Source organism: Tachypleus tridentatus, chromosome 13 (assembly GCF_004210375.1).
Source record: "Tachypleus tridentatus isolate NWPU-2018 chromosome 13, ASM421037v1, whole genome shotgun sequence".
In the NCBI taxonomy this organism is placed as follows: Eukaryota; Metazoa; Arthropoda; class Merostomata; order Xiphosura; family Limulidae; genus Tachypleus; species Tachypleus tridentatus.
In genome coordinates this window covers 96,572,990-96,595,368 of record NC_134837.1, presented here as the reverse complement: position 1 = coordinate 96,595,368, position 22,379 = coordinate 96,572,990, and the positions used below count along the sequence as shown (strand labels likewise).

The following is a 22,379-nucleotide window of genomic DNA, read 5'->3' as shown; positions in this document are numbered from 1 at the left end:
TCTTCAGATTCTGCTTCCATCAAAGCCACACTTGCTCCGTCCATCTGTACCTCAAAAGTTGCATTTTTTTCCCTCTTAAGGTACCTCTTAAACAGATTAATACTGTATATCTTAATCATCCTATTAACTTTCACTTTACAATGCATTCTGTTGACCACTTCCTGTACTGTTAAAGGTCCTTCCTACTGCTGAAAAAGTTTCTTGTTGTCTGTAGGTAGCAGAACTAAAACCTTCTGTCCAACCTTTGAATGTTGACCCTTGGTCTTGTTATCATAGATGTGTTTCTGACTGTCTTTTGGCTTTGCTTCTCCTGTAAAACTGTTTAATAATTACAGTTTAATACACCTTTCCAATTCTCTGTTTTGTAATTTTCTTTCCATTTTGTATTGTGTTTGGCTTTCTCTTGACTGTCCTAAAGTTCTGCACGGAAATGTCTTTCTTATACACTTCTTTCAGCTCCTGTAAAACTACATTAAAGTTGTCACTCTTAGAGACTTTAAGATACAACTAAACTGAACTTTTTCCTTTACCATTACTTCACTTTCTTTTGCTAGTCTTTGCTTTTTCCCACTCATCTCACACTACATGTTTATTACTAAACTGTCTGCACACTAAATGTTTAACATCAACAACATACAAACACAACTTTTATTAATCATTTGCTTTTAGCTCTCTTATAATTAAAAAAATTAAATAATAAAATATTCATTCACAAAATAAACTAATTAATAATATTTACATTACACATTTTCATATCATGACAGAATGTAAAGAAATGTTTACCATCAAGAGCTTAAACACACACATAATTCATCTATTATACCTTTGTCCTTAGCAAGACTAAAATTAATGTAGGTACATTTTTATCCCATCAGTTATAATCTCTGATGCACTGGAATTCTTAAGCAATTTAATAAGAACAACAAGGTATACAAGACTGTTTAGTGTAGGCATTATTAATTAATTTATTTTGTGAGTTAATATTAATTATCAATGTCCCATTAACTGTGGAGCAGTTATGCCAGGGACCTAAGCTGTGAGGAGCATCCACTGATGATCCATATTGTCAGTTTAACTCTTCTTTTTTTGATAAATCTGCATATTTTCTTTTATATGTTCTCTTCTTCCTTATTACAGACTAGATCAATTTTTAAAGATTCTGAAGAAACATTTATAAAAGGATTCTAGAATTGATCATATGGCTCTAGAGTTGTACAAAACCATGAAATATGTAAAGCCCACATTTATTCTGTGCACTGCTGGATGAGACACATTAACAGCATAAAAATTGTAGATTAAAAGTTAAACAATGATTCAGAAAATGAAATACGATATTGGTAGGACCTACTGTATCAAGATGTTGAATGTCTAAAATTTTTGTGTGGAGTATTACCTGGAAAATATGAGCACTTTATGTATAAAAACCACACAAAAAAAGACACTCATGATAAACACTCCTGAAATATTCGTAATAAAACATTTTTAACAATAAAATCTACATAAGTCAAAAGAGTTTAATGTGCCATCTCAAAGTTTAAACAAAAAATATTTTATTACTCAAACAAATCCCAACACATACACAAGAATGATAAATGAAAGAAAATGTTATATGCATAAACCCTAATTCACTTATTCATTAAAGGAACACAATCGAACTGTAATACATCACATTCATACATCTATAAAACAAAGGGAAAAAAAACAAATTTAAACTTAGAGCACAAACCATCTGCAAGCAAATCATTTTATTTTTCTGAGCAATGGAGTGAATGGATTAAATTTGATTCTACATACCATAGGGCAATAATCATAACCAACATAAGCCTGCAATGATAATTTTTCTTTAAGAAATATTTATTTAATAACTATACATGTAATTTTCAGAGAGAAACTCCCATACATATTCAAAATCAGTAAAACTGTATATCAGTAAAGTTCACATTACTAATTTGATTGTGAGGTGCTTGTATATTTAAATGGGAAATGCCAAACTTTACCACGAATAAAACTAATAAGTGTACATATTTTTCTTTTATGATGCACTATCATGTCTAAATGGTTTTACTTCATGAAAAAAGAAACTTTTTCCAGGAATCATTTTTTTCTCTCAAAATACTGATCATAGACAAGAAATTATTAGATAAATAAAATAAAGCTAACTTACCTTTAAACGAGGAGTTTTCTTGATAAAATCATAAAGAAAAGTTAAATCATGTAAAAATCCAAGCTGGGATCCACTAGTGCAGAATACTTCTGATGATTCTTCCAGATTATCAGACAAAAGATGGTTGAAAAACTGATTCAGAGTATGTATAACTGTGACAGTCAATGACAACTTGCTTTGCCCACTCAGTACTTTATCTCCTATAGGAAGAAGACACATATATACACATACACAAACATTTATTGTAAATGACTTCCACATAACAACTACAAAACTAAGGCTTTTTTGTCACAGTTACATATTAGTGCCATCATTAGCCAGTATAAGGAAGCAAACAGTCATATTTGCTTAGACTATGAACAAGGATTTTACATTATAATGTCTATGAAGTGAATATATAACAATTATTCAGTTGTTTTACAAAAGTAACTTTTTATTATACTAGAAAATCTTTTACTTGGTGGTTTTAGAACAAATGTTAATTAAAATAACAGTAAATAAACTTCAACTCTACAAGCTCATACAAGTATAGTCTGAACATGTTTAATTTTTAATGAATTCCATATCATTTGACTGCTTTTACTGATTAGTTTTATTAAGAGTTGTCATGGCATCTTCTTTATTAAGAGTACTGGTACCTGTCACCTTATGGGGGTTTAAAGAGGATAACATATGACTTCCTAGAAATGCAAATAAAGATCAAATTTAAATTTATACTTTTTTCCCTGATGTGGTGCTTAGAAAAAAAGTCTTCCAGGAATAACTACATCTTCTAAGATAGTTTTTACAAATAAGTTCATTTATTAACAAAATAAGCTAAGCTACATAACCCCTTCACAGATAAATGATATATTTCCATGAAAACCTTTCTACATGTTACCTCTTACTAGATTTTATGATGTGCATATCCATATCACGATATAAAAATATTCATGTCAATTCTTAACTGATCAAAACCACAAACAAACACAGACAGTATAATTTCAAGTATATTGTATATTAATAATAATTACCATTTTGTCTCAAAAATTCTGCTAACTGCCGAACACTGTCTTCTTTTTCTTTGGTAACTAAAGGTTCATTCATAACTGTATATTCACAAGGAGCATTTCATAACCTGTTATTTTAATTAAATGTAAATATTAACCATTTAAAACCCATTTCCTTTAAGAACGAAGGAAGATATTAAGACAACTGCATCAATCATCCTGACTCAAAGTTATAAAAATTTTATTAAGCTAATTAAATAACACAGCATAAATGATAGTTAACTCCTCTACTGACAAACCCATACAGCAAAAAGTAAAAAGCTACATAGGTAATATTGGATAGATTTTAGTAAGACCAGAACTGAGACAATTTTATAACTTCCATAATAAGTTCTGCACACATCTAAGACATTTAAAATAGTCTATAAGCAAGCATATATGCCTCCCACGAGAAGAAGGATGTATGGATGAAAGGTCTAATATTAGTTTAGATCAATAATATTTTTCCTTCTGTATTAGTGTTGGCATATAAAAAACTTTCCTATTTATAGTAGAAGATAGTATGTTGATTAGCTAAATCATTTGTTCATTCCCAGAATTTCTCAGCAGAAGGTCTCCCATAACATTCCACATCCTAACTGATGCTCTCTCACCCAACAAATCTATAGATACCAAGTATCCTAAAAATACTGTATATTTTGTATATTTGCTTCAGCCCCATAAAACTTTAGTGCAGCCACTAATTTGGAAACTCCTGACCTAGATAATATTGCAAGATAACAGGTTATTTACCTTCACAATTCAACTTGCAAAGTTCCATTCAGTTTCAGCATCAGCAGAAAAAACTGTTTATATAAGCTATCTTTATGACTTTACATGGGAACTCAGGTGATTTAAAACAAATTTATACAGTACATAATCTTATAAATATTTACTGAATTAGTTTAGTAAATTACTTTGCAACTGTAAAATATCATGTACATACTTCATACTATAGCATTACTTTTTTTAAACAATCTTGCAAAAATGTTTATATTAACATAAAGATTCCATTGCACATTAATCTGAGTGAAAAATAAAAAACATCAGGAATAAAAAATTAATATCATATCCTTACTCATTTTAAACATAGTCAACAAAATAGTGACAAGTATTTATTTTTAATAGTGAGCTAACTGATGTATAAAACATGTAAGTGATGATGATGATAAACAATGCAAAAAAATAATCATTAAGTTAAGCCATAAGAAGAATTTGTTTAATTCATTTGCAAAGCTCAAGCTTAGGAATAAATACATAAAAAATACTACAAACATACCTCTAGTCTTAGTAAGGAGAATGAGAAGAAACTTGTAAGATAAAGAAATCCATGAATATGTTAATTTTATACCTTGCACTACACTATAAGTGATGCCACAACTGCCAGTCACATTAAATCATAATTTAACCTCAAAATTTAATAAAGCTGGGCCTTCAATGGAATTTACTACCACATTAATTATTGAGCTCAATAACTGATTAAACTTAATATATTGATTATCCTTACAAGTCCAGAGCAGTTGGAATAATTGAAGATTTTAAAACAGAGTTTTGAATTATTTTTAGTCATAACTCTAAATAATTAATAAATTCTATATAACACTAACTGTGGTAATCAATAGCCACAACTAACCAATTTATCAAGTTAACCACCCAGCACTACAGTCTAACCAATTTTAGACTTTTCATTCTAATCTTTATTCTAAATAAGCTATTTTTTTTCAAAGGGAGTGTTAAGTTTGGATAACTTCATTGTAAACAGGAGAGGAGCTAACATTTGCAATGCCCTAAACCACGTCACCTCAAAATCTAACTCCACTACTATCAATAGTATCACTACCTATATTCAGGAAGCCTTTAAACCTTTACTTTAGCTTACAACTTTCAAGTCTTAACTAGATCTGTTTTTAACATTTATCTTCTTTTTCACTTGCCCATCTCATTTCTCTTGAAATAAAAATTAAATGCAGATCCAAAGCTAAAAATGAATCTCAGAACGGCTGGTATGGGTATTAACACTTTTAATAATAAAGCAGAGAACAACGTTTCGACATTCCTAGGTCATCTTCAAGTTAACAAAAAGCAAGATTTAGGGCTAGTATAAGTAATATTATTTGCATGATATAATTTAGTGTATTTTGTGTGATACAAATTCTTACTTAAAGATAAAATGTAGTGACAAATTGTTTAACTAGTAAAAATTAAAAACAACAACAACAATGGAACAGCCATCAATAGATAAAAGTTCTAGACTACAGTCAGGTTTTTGTTGTTTTCATGTTTTAACTCTATTACTATACAATACTATCACAAAGTAATGGTTATGTGATCGGTTTTGTACAGAAATTCTGGAATTGATAAAATAAAAACGTCAGCGTATGTTTTAAATATATTACAACAAAGAATTAAGATACAATGAAACCATCCTTAATAAATCTTGACAAACCATTACAACACTCGTGTGAACAAAACACTCCTACCAACACTGCCCTCTTCACCACAGATCACCAGATTTGTCATTTCTTTAGTAAGGGAGGTCAAATGACGATTTACCAGTCGCTTAAATTAAAATAGAAGATATTGAAACAAAGTTATATTGAAATAATGTAAAGGAGTTTTAAAATAATAAAATTAAAAGCTAGAAGAAATAATGTAGAAATAAGATGAAGATCTATTATTGTTACCCTAACCAGTTTATTATATCATATATATACATATATATATGTATGTGTGCGTGTGTGTGTGTACACACATAAAACATTAAGCATGTTGTATCAAAACTCTTTCAACCCAGCATGGTTAAGGCACTCGACTCGTAATCTAAGTGTCGCGGATTTGAATCCCCATCATACCAAACATGCTCGCCCCTGCAGCCGTGAGAACGTTACAATGTTACGGTCAATCCCACTACTGGTTGGTAAAAGAGTAGCCCAAAAGTTTTGGTGGGTGGTAGTGAGTAGCTAACTTCACCTCTAATCTCACACTGTTGAATTAGGGACGGCTAGCGCAGATAGCCCTCGTGTAGCTTTGCGCGAAATTAAAAAAGAAACAAACATCAAAACTATTTTGATATGGAAATAGCAAGTTATGTGATAAACAAAACCGATTAAAATACCCAGTAAATGGGCAGTAACGGAGCTTATTTTTACACTGTCTGGTGTTTCATAATTAGTGAGAGTCATAAAGAACTTATTACTTTTCAAAATATCTCTTAACATTTTTTATGACCCTGCCCCCCGTAGGTATAGCGATAAGTTTTTGGATTTACAACGCTAAACTCAGAGATTTGATTACTCTCGGTAAACACAGTAAATAGCCAGATGTAATTTTGCTATAAGAAAAAAAAACACAATCACAAACACACTTTCTAACACAAATATTCATACTCTTAGATCTTAAAAAATTATTAAGCTCGGGAATTTAAAATATGCTGTGATATTTTCAGAGTAAGCTAATTCCTCTACAAGTACAAGACAAGTTGCTAATAACAACTGATTGAACCAGGAAATGTATGGAATACTGTATTTAGTAATTTGACAGACTTCTTAGCCTACGTGTAATAAAAAGACGATAGAGTTATGAAGTAATGAACAAAATCTTCATTTCATTGTTAATAGATAATAATTCTACAGTTTTCACTCTTTTTCGAACAGAATGATCTCAACATAGTTTATATACTTGATGTTCTCTTAGTATAATTGAATCGGGTAAACACAATTTAATTCTACGTGTAAAATTAGTTTATTTATCCAGTATACAGTGCTATTTCATGAATCGTGTTCTTTCGCAGATGGAACTTACAGATGTCATCCATTTGACCAACAATGGATATTACACTTATTGATCTCTTCACAATGGATACTACGAGCTTCTGTAATATCGCATTGGGAAACACAGACGTTGTCTTTTACAAAAACATTGAATAACAAGGCAATTAGAAAGAGTTAATCTCAATGGTTCTCTGGACCACATGGCAACGCTTAAACTACATTTAAATGAAAGAAACAAGAAAATTTACAATATCTTATGAAACTCAAAGTAGAAAAAACATAATGTATGAATGAATATCACATTTATAAGATAGGTATATCCTTTGTACGTAATAACATTGGAAAAAAGAATATGGATCAATTTGGGATCAGAACCAGAGAGAAAGAGAGCTGAAAAAAATCATACCCAACCTATAGTAAGCAAAATATGAGATTTTGTAACAGGTGAGAACCTATAAACCCAGGGAATAGCGAGAAAGCAGCTGCATGATATTTAAGATTATCTCCCTCAAAAAATGAGATTAAGAAGGTATCCATTTGTGATATGTGAACTATCTCATTCACATATCACACAAGAAGCTGCAGGCAAGTAAAGGCTTTAAGCAATACAACAAATGTTTGTGAGTGAACTCAATGATATTTTGTCCTAGTGTTTAAAGGAATGATAAAATAAGACGTGGACCAGCTTCTGACATATTTGAAATGGCTGAATTCAAGAGTAGGAAGCTCAATATCTGATGGTGTAGACTTTTGTACTATCAGAACAAGGACGAACAAGAGAAGTAGGATACAGACATTTACACACTGTGTCACTGATTTGTCAAGTATTTAAAAAAGTAAGAAAATTAAAAGTCTGACCATTTACATTGATAATCAGTATTGATTGAATGATAAGGCCTATTCTACATTAGCAGTGGTAGACTAAGAAGACATTTCCATGCACAAGACAATTGAGGGACTTTTCAAAAAAGCCACGAAGCAATAATGTGCTTGAGAGATAACCTCGTCTTTAAAGAAGCTGATTCAATCACGAACCAGTTTAAAGTAATTGCTTTAAACTAGTAGTTACAGAAGGAAAAGCCTGCATCAACAGCTGTTGTGGCGATATCCCTAAACAGACTAGTCTACTCAGTTACTTCCACCAAATTGAGCTACAACCGTGCCAAGGATTAATACCAGTGCCATTCTGGTACTGTGATGTAACCATTCTGATTCCAGTGAACGGACAAGACTATTCAGTTCATTCATGGGGTATACACCACAGTCAATGATGATTATGCAACTATCTTAACATCATCCAATTTAGGAGAAGCATGATGTTGATGAATACTGTACTGAGTCATTATTTGATGGATCTGTATACACTCATTCTCTGCTGACAACACTTGCTTCAGGAAACCCAATTATTGATGGAATAACTCACACTTCCTGGGATTCAGCTTGAAGTGAAGAAATCAATGTGGGATGCTCATAAACTTCAAGTACATATTTCTATTAAGATTGTTTCAAGTTAGTTTTAATCAAAATTGCTACACGCAAATGTGTTTCTTTGTTTTGATTATATGTGGTTGCTGAAAAACATCTTAACCTATTAATGAAGAGATGCATGGTCAACCTAAAGTCTAAGACCTGAAGCCATTTTGACTTGCTTTCGGATGTGCGTCGATCTCATGTTACTGAAAACATAATATAAGACAAATAACCAAATATCATAATGTATATTTCTCTATACGATTCAACCTTTATTCATGTAAAAATTTGTTTGTTTATTTATTTTATACGTATTAATTGAATCATAAACTTTGAAGAAAAAAAAAAGAAGCTACATGGTTGTTTACAAAACAAGCCTTGAGTACAGATAAAGTCTGACATAGGTTTCTGTTACCTGAAGTGTCAAAATTTTGACACTGGGACTTATTTCCGTAGTTACATCAGTTTAATATTTGCATGTCTAACATTGTTATTTTATAAAATTTTGAAGAAATATTTCTTTTTCGTTTTATCCTAAGTTATTCAAATCACAAAGTTTGAGAAAAAAATATAATTAGATGCGAAAGTAGTTTGTTCTGTAAAACAAATTATATTTGATTAATCTCAGACAGTTCTAAAAGTTAACAACTTACAGTTGGAACATTTTTATTTATTTCACGTATTTAATTAGTTGTCATTTACTAAGCAAACGGATGAGGCCACTTGGAATAATTCAAACTCCAACCACCTGTGTATGTGTGCCAGATGTATAACACACACTATAATAAAGTTCATTTGTTCTAGGGACGTCAGAATATATACAGGTCTTTCTTACTAGCTATGGAGTCTGAGAATTGGAAGCTCTATAAACCACACTAAAGAGACACCTACCAAATTACCAACGCGTTGGCGAATAATCTACAGAAGAAACAAAGGTCAGTCAAAAGAAGTAGAACTAAAGTCAAGCATAAAATATTTCAAAAGTGTGAGTTTTAAAGTGTGAAGAACAAAATTTCCATAAACATAAGAGTTTTTATACGGATATGTACAAATAGATGTTGTATTTCTAATTACTGTTGCAACATCTTTCTTTAAATAACGCCAAAATAGCTCCGATTTGTAACCTATAACATTCAAAATCAGTAAATGGCACATATTATGTTTTTATTTAACTTTAAATATAAGGTAAATAATATATATATATGTATATTATATACATATCCACACATACAGGTGTATTTTAACTACTCAATATATAGATATTTGTACGTTCTTGAACATAAAGCTGCTTTACTTATGGCAGGGCTTTAGCTCCAAATTTTAGCACTATAAGCGTTTAGACTTACCATTGAGCTATTTGACTTATAAAAGTTTTATTTTGCTTAATTTCTGAGAATACGGGCTCGGCATGGCCAGGTGGTTAAGGTATTCGACTCGTAATCTGAGGGTCGTGGGTTCGAATCCCTGTCACACTAAACATGCCTGCCCTTTCAGCCGTGGGATCATTATAATGTAACGATCAATTCCACTATTCGTTGGTAAAAGAGTAGCCTAAGAGTTGGCGGCGGGTGGTGATGAGTAGCTGCCTTCCCTCTAGTCTTACACCGCTAAATTAGGGACGGCTAGCGCAGATAGCCCTTGTGTAGCTTTGCGCGAAATTCAAAACAAACCAAACCAATCCGAGAATACGAGAAATTTCTGTTGCATAGTTAAAGAAGCAATGCTCCGCCTTCGCTCTTCCATTGGTTTCCCACAGCTGGTGAAAATATAAGGCTCGAATTAATGAATATAGTTATTTGTATTTAATGTTGCAGACCCTTTACTATTTTCTCTTTGTGGTAGGGTCACTCCCTACTGCTAGAACACATGATAAACGTAAATTAGTAAATTAGAGAGACGTATAAAAGGTTAACTGCACTTTGTCAGTAAAATATTCCAGGTCTTGCTGCTTTGAAATTATTTCATTTATTGTTGGTTCCTTTAGGTATCTTGTTTGTTTTGGAATTTCGCACAAAGCTACTCGAGGGCTATCTGTGCTAGCCGTCCCTAATTTAGCGGTGTAAGACCAGAGGGAAGGCAGCTAGTCATCACCACCCACCGCCAACTCTTGGGCTACTCTTTTACCAACGAATAGTGGGATTGACCGTTACATTATAACGCCCCCACGGCTGGGAGGGCGAGCATGTTTGGCGCGACGCGAGCGCGAACCCGCGACCCTCGGATTACGAGTCGCACGCCTTACGCGCTTGGCCATGCCAGGCCCACTTTAGGTATCATATTTCCATTTGTCGAAAGTTTCAATTGTTTGTCTTGTTTTTTACTTTCCCATAAATTTTCCCATGTCTTTAATTTATCTTCAGCTACTACAATAATCTTTAATAATAAACTACTACAATAATAAACGTAGAATTTTAATGTTTTATTTATTTATTTAAATTTAATTCATTCCGGAAAAATATACAAAAGGGTGTAATAAAATTCAGAGGCGTAGATCCTAGGGGGATACACCCCCCTTCATTTTAGGTGGGAGGTATGATGCATACAATCATCCCCCATACAGTTTGGTCTGTTGAATTGTTTTATTGCATCACAGGCCTACAAATTGTGTGTTTGTCCTTGTGATTCTCGTGTTCTTACCAATCGAATTGGCCCGGCATGGCCTAGCGCGTAAGGCGTGCGACTCGTAATCCGAGGGTCGCGGGTTCGCGCCCGCGTCGCTAAACATGCTCGCCCTCCCAGCCGTGGGGTGTATAATGTGACGGTCAATCCCACTATTCGTTGGTAAAGAGTAGCCCAAGAGTTGGCGGTGGGTGGTGATGACTAGCTGCCTTCCTCTAGTCTTACACTGCTAAATTAGGGACGGCTAGCAGATAGCCCTCGTAGCTTTGTGCGAAATTCAAAACAAACAAACAAACCAATCGAATTACATAATTAGGCCTAGATGTAGGATTTTTCAGTAGCCGAAATGGACATCTTTAATATAGGCGTGCTTTTAAGCTTTTCGATCTAAGCGATAGTTCGTAAGTATCAGTCAGTAGGCCTACATGCAAGTATCGTGGCAACAAGATTACTCTGTGACTACATGTTTACAGCTTTCAGATTCACGTAATGAGAGATTACCAATTTGCAAATTGAACAGTCTACATAAGTGGTTGCAAAAATCATCCCCCCCATCAGGTGTAAAAAATCTACGCCCCTGGTAATAATATATAATTAAAAATAATTACGTTACCATTTATTATTACATAAGCATTTAAAGGTTCACCTCGTTAGTTATGATACCTCTAAAATTGCAAGGAAAAACGTCTTTCAAATTATAAAATTTGTTCACCTAATTAAAAAAAAGGATTTTTCAGGTATCTCTTAACAACAAAGACACAGTGAAAATTATCTGATAATATATATCTCTTCCGATAACAAAACTCGTCAATTTCATGTTTTGACCCCACAGAAATAAAAAAGACAAGTCTGTTTTGTAGAAGAAGAAACCTCGTCATCCGTGATAAATCTACGATAAAAAAATGTATTTTTATCATAGTAGTTTAAATAATGGAAAAATTATATTCATAAAAACGTTATTTATTTATATCTGTGTGTGATAACGACAGATACAAAACGACATGCACTGCTTGAATTGCGGAGACAAAAATATATTAGAATATGTTTTCAAATATCAATAAACAGTTTATACGCTTGATGAAAAACTATCATTAAGTGTGATCTAAGTATGTAAATCACGAACTGTGTTGATATTGTTTAAACCTTCCTTCCTTTTCCCAATTTGAAGGTCGTGGATTCGAATCCCCGTCGCACCAACATGTTCGCCCTTTCACTTGTGGGGGCGTTATATTGTGACGGTGGGTGGTTATGACTAGCTACCTTCCCTCTAGTCTTACAGTGCTAAATTGGGTACGGCTAGCGCAGATAACCCTGGTGTAGCTTTGCGAGAAATTAAAAAAAAACTTCCTCTAGAGGCTGGACGTGGTCTATGTTACGGCTGTGCTATGAATCTGTGGGTTTCCACTTAGAGAACCTTTGTTATAAAATTATCTTCGTGCTTTAGGGATGTGGGTTGCGCTATAAGAGCGATATTCAAAACCCACTATTCTGTAAAATAAGTTGTGTGTGCTGTCCGCTGCCTTCTTTCCTTTTCATCCAGCAATTCGAAAAACACCAATGGCTCTGCTCAGACAGCCCTTGTACAACTTTGCATAGAATTTCTAAATAAAAAAACAAATAAAGAAACATTTCTCATTATAAACAAATTGAATGGCCTTCTGAGTAAATAACCTATGTATATCCAATCTGATGTACCCCAGTTTCATTGTCCAGATACATTCACCAGCACCGAATAAGACTTTTACTTTAAAAAAAGTACAATAATAAGAAATTTAATAAACATAGATCGTACAAGCATTCAATTATGTTCAAGAAAACACTGAATAAACAAATTGAGTGTATTAATGACAACAGTCCGACAATCTCTTAAAGATCCGTATAAACATAGAGCATATGAATATTTTATTGCTCCATTTCCACCTGAATATAAGTGGTTTGCTGTAAACTTGTAGTTTCTTTAGAATCAAATCCAACAGTGAAGTAAATTTAATACTTAACGAACTCCGACAGAACTGTCTCAGAGATCTTAAACTTACTGATAATGTATTTAAAAACAACAACAACAAGATAATACATTTTGTAGTAATTAAGCGTTAAACAAAACTTCTTATATATGATGAAATGTGTCATTTGTTTTTCAGATTACGTGAAATGGATTCTTTGTTCCTTATTATCACGGCATCTTTCTTCGGATTCTCAGGATTTGTGGTGCTTTGTCAAGTTTTATACAGTCGCTGTCAGAATCACAATGAAGAGGAACCAAAAGAAGTAATTGAAAAGTTAATTTCTTCAGAGTAATTATCGTATTTTTAACTACAACTGATTCACAAGCAAGTATCAAGTGGGCAAATCGACCAAATAATAGCAGATTCACTGATGAATTAGGGGGATATTTCTGTAATACATACCTTGTTGTGTTTTCTTAAAGTGTAAACTAATGAATTTGGACAAAATGTAAATAAATGAACCAAATCGTTATTATTACAAATGAACTGAAAATACTGTATGTGTCTACACATATAAGTTAGACCTCTCTAAAAAGTTAAATTTAGCTCTACAACTTTCTCTTCCACAGGAGTAATCTCCAAGAAACTAAAAAAAAACACAACGCACACATGTCGTTTTGGAAAAAAAATCTTCACTTAATGATCTCCTAATAAACACTGCCCAAGGAAAGTGCGCCTGAATTCCACAAATAAACTATTTTTCTTTATCCAGTCGGCAATACCATCACGTGATCTTTGTTCCTTGGTGGCACTTAATTTACGTTATAATCGACCAGTAAATAATATTATAATGCTAATTCTGTTACTCCAGATGTGGCCCGGCATGGCCTAGCGCGTAAGGCGTGCGACTCGTAATCCGAGGGTTGCGAGTTCGCGCCCGCGTCGCGCTAAACATGCTCGCCCTCCCAGCCGTGGGGGCGTTATAATGTAACGGTCAATCCCACTATTCGTTGGTAAAAGAGTAGCCCAAGAGTTGGCGGTGGGTGGTGATGACTAGCTGCCTTCCCTCTAGTCTTACACTGCTAAATTAGGGACGGCTAGCACAGATAGCTCTCGAGTAGCTTTGTGCGAAATTCCAAAACAAAAAAAACATACTCCAGATGCTATATGTTACTGCAAAACCATTAAACATCTCTCATTATAGAGAACAAACCAAGTAGCACAAGATAATCTCAACGACTTTCTGGACCAACTATTGTCGCCATTAGAGTTCAGAAGTTAAATAACTGAATTTTAAAAGGCTTCCATACAACTACAGCAGGTAAAAACGATAACTTGTTCTCCCTTATCTTTTTTTCCAGAGTTTTCCTAAGCCAACAATTAAACTTAACTTTAAATCCAATCTTTTTTTAATTCGCGACATTGTCTAGATGTATTTTAGCTTCATATCGAAAAACAATTATACACTTTGCAGACGACACAAACTATTTAACAATGAATCATACTAAAAATATATAAATCTTTTAACATTAACAAAACCTTTAATTAAAAACTAAGCAAAGTTAAAAACACCATACCTTAGCCATATACAATATCAAAGTCTGCTTTCACGAAGTTCCCCGCTGGGACAGGGTTAAGGTTTCAGATTTACAACGCTAAAATCGAGGGTTCGATTCCTGTCGGTAAGCACAGCAGATAGCCTGATGTGGTTTTGCTATAAGAAAAAAACACATATGCTTTCAAGAAGCTTTAACGAATTTGTGAGTAATTTAAGAAAATAAATATCAGAAAGCAAATTCGAAAACAAAAAGGGAAATAATTTACAGCTAAATGTTATGTAAGTGAATATATTATAATTCAGAATAAATTTGTAATTATAAATTCACAATAAAATACCTTTTTTCTTTGATTTTATTTTTCAGTACAATATAACATAAAAATACCATTTAGCAACGAAAACCATGGAATACCTTTTAAAATGCACATGTACATATTTCTAATCATAAAGACTAAAGTAAAATTATTTTGTTTGTTTTTCAATTTCGCGCAAAGCTACACAAGAGCTATCTGCGCTAACCGTCCCTAATTTAGCCGTGGGGGGCATTATAATATTACACTCAATCCCACTGTTCGTTGGTAAAACAGTAATCCAAGAGTTGGCAATGGGAGGGAATGGCTAGCTGCCTTCCCTCTAGTTAGTCTTACACTGCTAAATTAGGGGCGGCTAGCGCAGATAGCTCCTGTGTAGCTAAGCGAAAAAGAAACTATCTAGTCTGAAATTGAATATTTTATCGGCGGCTCACGAGGAGCGAATTCTATGTTGTTATTGTTATAGCTCGCTTAATGGCTAGCCTCACACCGTTTACAAGCTGACTATTCTTCGACGAAGATATCTAATGTCTTCGCTGAAATACTAACATCTGAAGTTAATTCTCTCAAGTTAAATAGTTTATGATATTCAAAATATATAAACGTTTCTGGTCATATATCTGTAGTTTTCTGATAAATAAACATTTATCACAGTTATTGCTTCCGAAATTTATAGTATATTGACTGTAGTAAACTAACAACAATATTAAACTATCCCTGCCATATGTTGCATTGGCTATCTTTTATACTCATTAAGCGAGATTCTCGAAAATTCATTTGGCAATAATACTGTCAATCACTGGTATTTTACTCACAAACATCGTACATTGTTGATTCTTAAGCTCCAGGATCTTCCACACATTTAGAGAAAAGGCGGAACTTTCTCAATAGACATTTAACAATATAAGTTACATGTTTTTCTAAAGATATATTAAACTAGAACAAACATAGATATTAAAATAAATATATAACAGTAAATCCGTTACATAACACACATGCCAATCTTTTCAAGCCAGTATCATTCTTAGCCTACAATCTTGTTTTTACATAGATTTATCCTGGTTCCAGTGAGAAAGAACTGGGATATAGTATATTTACTTCTTACACAGTCAAGCTAATAATATTATCTTTGATGTTTAGCTTTTATTAATGGTTTCTTTGTCTTTCCTGGGTAAAATCGTTCGCTTATTAAGAATATATGAATCCGTAAGAGTAAAAATACTTGTATAACAAACAAATAAACAATGAGTTTATCACATATTCATATTTGTTATGGTATCTAAGTCATTATTACTTTGTTTATTTAATAATCTGGTTTGGCTCAGAGAATTGGTTGTCCCTAAACATTATGCTATGATTTGCTACATGCAAACAAAATGTCACACGAAATTTTGCGTTTTAGATTTTACCACACATAAATGACATAATTAAAAGGAACATACAAGTTATAATTAGTGATACAAAGATCAGGGTCATTACTAAGACTTGTGCAGCAGAAGCAATCCAGACCTTAAACCAGATATTAATACGTTCTGCATACATTTCAGATAATGCCTGTAAGAAAAGGAAATGCTTCGAAAAAGACACATTGAATCCGATTCCCAGAAAGTAGTACAATTTGACGAAAAACTTTTTTAAATGCTTTGCTGTGCTGCCTGAGATTGTAGCAACAGAATAGTAAATTATGTTCGCTTGTTTGGCTTTTCGGTAGATCTTGAAAGGAGAAAAATTTGGGGAGAAAACTGGAAGGGCAGGTTGGAGATCACAGGCAGACAGAAAAAAATTGTGTGAAGTAACGTAAAGCGAGGAACAGAAAATGGGGCTAAATTTCACTCATCTTAGATAACTCTTTTTAAATCTATTTGAAATGTGGTTTAAAATTAATTCGTATCACGAAAAATCCACTATGGGATGTTTCAATATTACAGAACTTGAATCGAAGGCTGACAAAAGTCACTTAACTCAAACTAATGTAATAAATTAACGTTAATGTGCGACGTCACGTTTTGCTAATGTTTAAGTTTGGACTGGCCCAGCCGAGGCTAATCTAGGACCCTATAAATTTCAGCCTATGTGAAGCTCTTATTAATATACCAAAAAGTGTTTATATATAGTTGAGGCTTTAACCAAAAGAAAAAATTTAGTTCCTATACGAATCGATGAAATGCTCAATATAATATTATTAGGCCTAATACCAGGCTACATCATTTGTAAGCAAGCTTTATTTGAGTTTAGGAAAGCTACAAAAACGAAAATCATTGAAACATCTAGCGATACTTGTTTAAATATACTCAACAAAACGTCTAACTCAGTTGTCCAAGAAAAATAAAGCTTATTCGCCTATAATTAGCACACCAAACATTAAACTGTAACTGTATTCCTCGTAAATACGTAACTTATTCATGGGTTTCGTTAATCTCGTAGAAATGATATCAGGTTTCAGGTGGTTTGGTTTGTTTTGAATTTCGCGCAAAGCTACTCGAGGGCTATCTGCGCTAGCCGTCCATAATCTAGTAGTTTAAGACTAGAGAGAAGGCAGCTAGTCATCACCACCCACCGCCAACTCTTTACGAACGAATAGTAGGATTGACCGTCACATTATAACTCCCCCACGGCTGAAAGGGCGAGGATGTTTGGTGTGACGGAGATTCAAACCCGTGACCCTCAGGTTGCGAGTTCCAGGTAGACCTATCGCGATTTTCAATGTCAATAATGACATCACAAAATGTCAATTGGCCAAACTCTGTATACATACGGCTCTGAATAGACTGACATTTTACTGCCCTCTGCAAATAACAATCTTTGCAACAGCTAGTGATTTCTTTTGATAGCACATATAAAAATATAAGCCTATTTCGAAATTTATGTAGCAAATTCAATGTGACACGAGAAGAGATAATATGATAGCACGTCTTTGTTTCTTGTTCTTTTGTTTACTTTCGAAATACCTTTCTTCAATTGATTATATAATTTTTGCCTTTTTATTTTATTTTCAGGGTATCTTTCTAAGTTAATGTTCAAATGATTTTCACTATAATTTTAGGCTATATACCTACGCACCCCCCGCTAGTACAGCGGTATGTCTCCGGATTTACAACGCTAAAATCAGGGGTTCAATTCTCCTCGGTGGGCCAAGCAGATTGTCCTTTGTGGCTTTGCTATACGAAAAACATACACACACGTATATCTACGCTCGTACCGTCAGATATCAATGTTCCTATAAATGTTTTCTTTGTTTTGCTTAAACAAAAACAATATTATTTGCGAAACCTTGTTCTATTCGCTTTTTGTTCTATAACCGAAATGTAAAAATTTGTAGTTTATTACGTATTGTGAATCTAGATGTACTAGTAGAGAGGTGCTTCAGAAGAATGAAATAAATATAGCATCACTCTAGAGATAATGATACGTTTTTGTTTGTTTTTTAATATATAAAGTAAACTATTATTCGATTTACCACTCATCACTGACGCTTACCGACTGTGAGGAATTCCATCCCTCATCAGCATTACAACATAGGTTCACTCTGGTGAATAAAATACATCACAAAACACCATACATATTTTTCTGCTTGACTCGTGAGTTTTAGTAAGAAGGCAAAATTTTAAAATTTTGGATTAATCGCCAAATTATCTTTATGTTATACTGAATAAAATATCATTTTTATAATAAGAAGGTAAATATAAGTGTAAATCTTTGGAACTGTACACATATTCCATAACTTTTGATATCTTTTATGTGCTCGTTTTTTTCCTCTCTCTCCTCTTCATCATCATCAATACGCATAGCAAAATTCAATTCAAACCTGAAGTCTGTCGTAATGGAACAGGCGATAACGACATATACTTTACGCAAGTAACAAACAGCAGATGGTTCTGTTAGAAGGTCATTCATGTACTCGTCATTAGTAGTAGTCACTATCTTTACTGTAGAAGTGTTTCGAATACCAAATAGTTATTAGCGTTACCGAACACAATACTTGAAGGCACAGTGTGTTTTTTATAATAACAACAAAGTCAAATTTTTAAATATAAAAAATGGGTTTGCAATGTTACTCTAAGAATAGCTGCTTTAAAATGCACATAGTCATTAACTTGTATCTTCCTTTACCACGCAAAATAAAACATTTAGAATATTTGCTGTTAACCTAAACATCAGCCTTACGTAACCATTTCGTACTAAACAAAAGAGAAACACAGAAAGAAGCACAGATACTGTGAAAATCTTCGGCTTTTTGTTTTAACGTTTGTGCGTTAATCAGTTGTTTTATGACCATTTTCCTCTCAAAGTGTGTTAATTAACAAGTTGGCTACAAGAATCTATTAACTTTAGGCCTGAAATGAAAACACAATGATACAAAATCTGCACACTTCTGATATTTCCGGAGGAAACTGCCTAAGGCATAAAGCTCGGAAGATGTTGACTTAGAAAAATCAGTTGTTTTTGAAATCTAAGTTATTAGTGTAGAGATCGTTGTGTAGTATTAGCTCTTTGACACTTTAGGATAAAAACTGTAAACCTTCAACGAAACAAACACGTTAGAGAAAGCTTGTATACTCAGCAAACTCTTTATTTTTTAGTTGATTTCTGCTTTTAAACTGGAGAGATTAATAAACCTTTCTCGTTTTTTTATTTCTGAAGTCTCCTACGACTTTTCTAGGTGCAGTTTTATTTTTACTGTGTAACGGATTTAACTTTATACGTTTATTTTAATATCTACGCTTGTTTCAGTATAGTTTTCTTTTTTTCATGTGACGTATATCGTTGGATGTGTGTTTGCGCAAGTTCCTGTTTTCTAAATTCGTAGAAGATTCTTGAGAATAATAATCAAAAATATTTGTTTAATGAAAACGCTAACTTGTTTTCCAACATTGTCGAAACTTCGAGAAACTTGCTCGAGTTGTATAAAAGCGGCCAACTAAGAGACAGTAGAAGAAAATTATTAGTCAGTTACAGTCAATGTACAATTGGCCTCCAAAACTGTATTTGTGATTGAAGTATTTTAATCAGAAACCTACATAAATTGACCAGGAAAGTTTACAGATTTTGAACATTACAAACCGTTTAACTTCAAACATTAGTATTTGTACGTCCGAAATAAATTGTAATAGGTAACAACTGTTTAACACTTTTGTAATATTTTCTTGTAGAGTATGAATCATCACTAACGCTGCCAAGAGTGTTCCTTTTTTTTTTTCGTTCGTAAAAAGCGGCCTGACATGGCCAAGTGGTCAAGGCACTCGACTTATAATCCAAGGATTGCGAGTTCAAATCCCTCTCACACCAAAGGTGCTCGCCATTTCAGCCGTGAGGGCGTTATAATATGACGGTCAATCTTACTATTCGTTGGTAAAAGAGTAACCCAAGAGTTCACGGTTGGTGTTGATGACTAGCTGTGTTCCCTCTAATCTTACGCTATTAAATTAGGGACGGCTAACGCAGATAGCCGTCGTGTAGATTTGCGCGAAATTCATAAAACTAGCCGTTTGTAAAAAAAATAAAAAGTATTTTGCTAAATACATTTTACTTAATTTTAAAACCTAATGGTTTAGTATTTCACAATATATTTTATATATGTAAAGAATATCTAATGTGATATCCTTTTAAATAATTTAAACGTATTGTTTATATAATTTGGTTCAGCCTGTCCACTAATGTGTCAGCGGTTTATTTCTAAGTTTGCAATGCTAAAATTTGGGGTTAAATTCCCCACGGTTAACAGAGCACAGATAGCCCCTTGTGTTGTTTTACGCTGACTTAAAACCAACAAACAACTTAAATTTGAACCTACTGTTTGCAGCACCGTCTAGTGTGATATTTTTCATTTCGAAATAAAATGTTAAAGATGCGGCATATTTCTTTGCACATATCATACCTTAATTAATTTGTGCATTTGTTTGCTTCTTATAGCTCTGAAGCCAGCAAAAACTAAACTTTGCAAGCGGACTAGTTTTGGCCCTGGAGGTGCCATTATCTACAATACGAATCCACTTTACAAGGGGAGCTAAAACGCGGTCGGATAACCTCCCAAGCATGAAGGGAAGCCCAGAAAAACTTTTAGATCTGATGATCCCAAATATGCCATATAATTTTATGTTTGAAATTCACAAGCTAGTGGGTCCAAACGTGGCACATATCCTCAGGTAATATGGCTGGATATCCTTATGTGTGTTTGTTTTCGGGGATAAATCCCCCTTGGAGTCACTATAAAAAGAATTAAGGATAACAGAAGAGCTTGACAGGTACGATGGAGCCTCTGCAAATTATAAGGAGGCTTTTAAACACCGCAGCTCAACGTGAATATCTTATGTCAAAGCAGGAACACGTTTTACATTTTGTCATGTAGTGTTTGAGGAAGTACTATTAAAACGTGAGGAATAACTTTTTAACGATTATTTATTTGTCTGTTAATCACAACTCTGCACAAGGGATAATTAAAGTGTATTAGAGGAAACTAACAGTAAAATAGCTGATATCATATACATTTCTTTTTTCTCCCTAAAACATTTTTTTTTTTTCAGGACCGCTGTTTTTCATACATGACGAACAATAATTTCAAGACTTAGGAATATTAATAACTTCTTTCTTAGCTAAGTTATTTCTGCATAGGTTGGATAAGTGTTTGGGGTAATTATCTTCTTGGTTAGTGGGATCCTTTACAAATAATACCCAAAGCACTGTATATACATGATGGATCAATGTTTGATGCTACTTTTGCAGGCCCATTATTCTAACATTTTTTCAAATATCTCCTGTCGCCTCAGTAAAGAAACACCCCTTAACCATCACACTTCCACCTCCATGCTTCATGGTAGGTGCTATTCATTGAAGTATCTTTCACCTTTCTTTTATCGGACGTTTAACATATTCTTTGAACCCAATATTTCAAACTTGGACTCATCCGTCCATAACTTTTTTTTCAATCATCAACAGTCTATTTTTTGTACTTTTTAGCAAATTTTAGTTTATTTTCAATGTTTGTTGATTGAAGTGAGGATTTTTAACTGCTACACGACCAGATATCGAGTTTTCTTCATATTGTAGATCTGGACACATTCCTGTCATTTAGTACACGGTTGTTTATCACATGCTTGAAGATCATTGACAGTCTTCTCTCTGTCCCAAAGGTTGCATAAACGAAGATACTTAACATCCGTATCATTGAATTTGGGTATTCTGCCTCTTCCTTTCCTATTTTCAAATTTACCTGTTTCTGTATCATGACTTAAGATGTACTTGACAGTGTTTGGGAACCATTTTAAATCTGTAGTAATTTATTGGAGATTTTAACCAGCATCATGTAAAGCTTTTATACGAGCTTTCTGCTCTACTGTAAATTATCTATACTTTTTGGGCAGTGGAATGACAACAAAACTTAATACATGTACATAATGTTAAACACTTTTTGTCAAGGTTTATTCGTGAAGTGCTATTAACTTGATTTCTTCTGACACATACCACTACCTCATGCTAGCTTCTTTCTATATAGTTAAGACACTGCATGGGATACCAT

The 22,379-nt window shown here is 33.4% G+C and overlaps 1 protein-coding gene and 1 long non-coding RNA gene across 10 annotated transcripts in view; one reads left to right on the top strand and one right to left on the bottom strand.

Moving 5' to 3' along the window:
* The window catches only part of LOC143237455 (uncharacterized), a 79,476-nt gene extending 73,773 nt beyond the window's left edge, over nucleotides 1–5,703 (bottom strand). For 2 of the 9 annotated variants that reach the window (XM_076476725.1, XM_076476727.1), the window contains exons 1-3: nucleotides 3,946–4,464; nucleotides 3,178–3,234; nucleotides 2,165–2,364 (exon numbers count right to left, since the gene is read on the bottom strand). In XM_076476725.1, the coding sequence (XP_076332840.1) occupies nucleotides 2,165–2,364; nucleotides 3,178–3,234; nucleotides 3,946–3,973 (285 nt within the window). In that variant the 5' untranslated portion in view covers nucleotides 3,974–4,464. The other 7 variants (XM_076476721.1, XM_076476723.1, XM_076476724.1 and 4 more) reach the window with 7 other exon arrangements.
* A 3,519-nt stretch (nucleotides 5,704–9,222) lies between these two features.
* LOC143239349 (uncharacterized) lies at nucleotides 9,223–14,279 on the top strand. The gene is made up of 2 exons (XR_013021141.1): nucleotides 9,223–9,367; nucleotides 13,193–14,279. It is a non-coding gene; the product is annotated as an uncharacterized LOC143239349 (long non-coding RNA).
* Nucleotides 14,280–22,379: the final 8,100 nt, after the last annotated feature.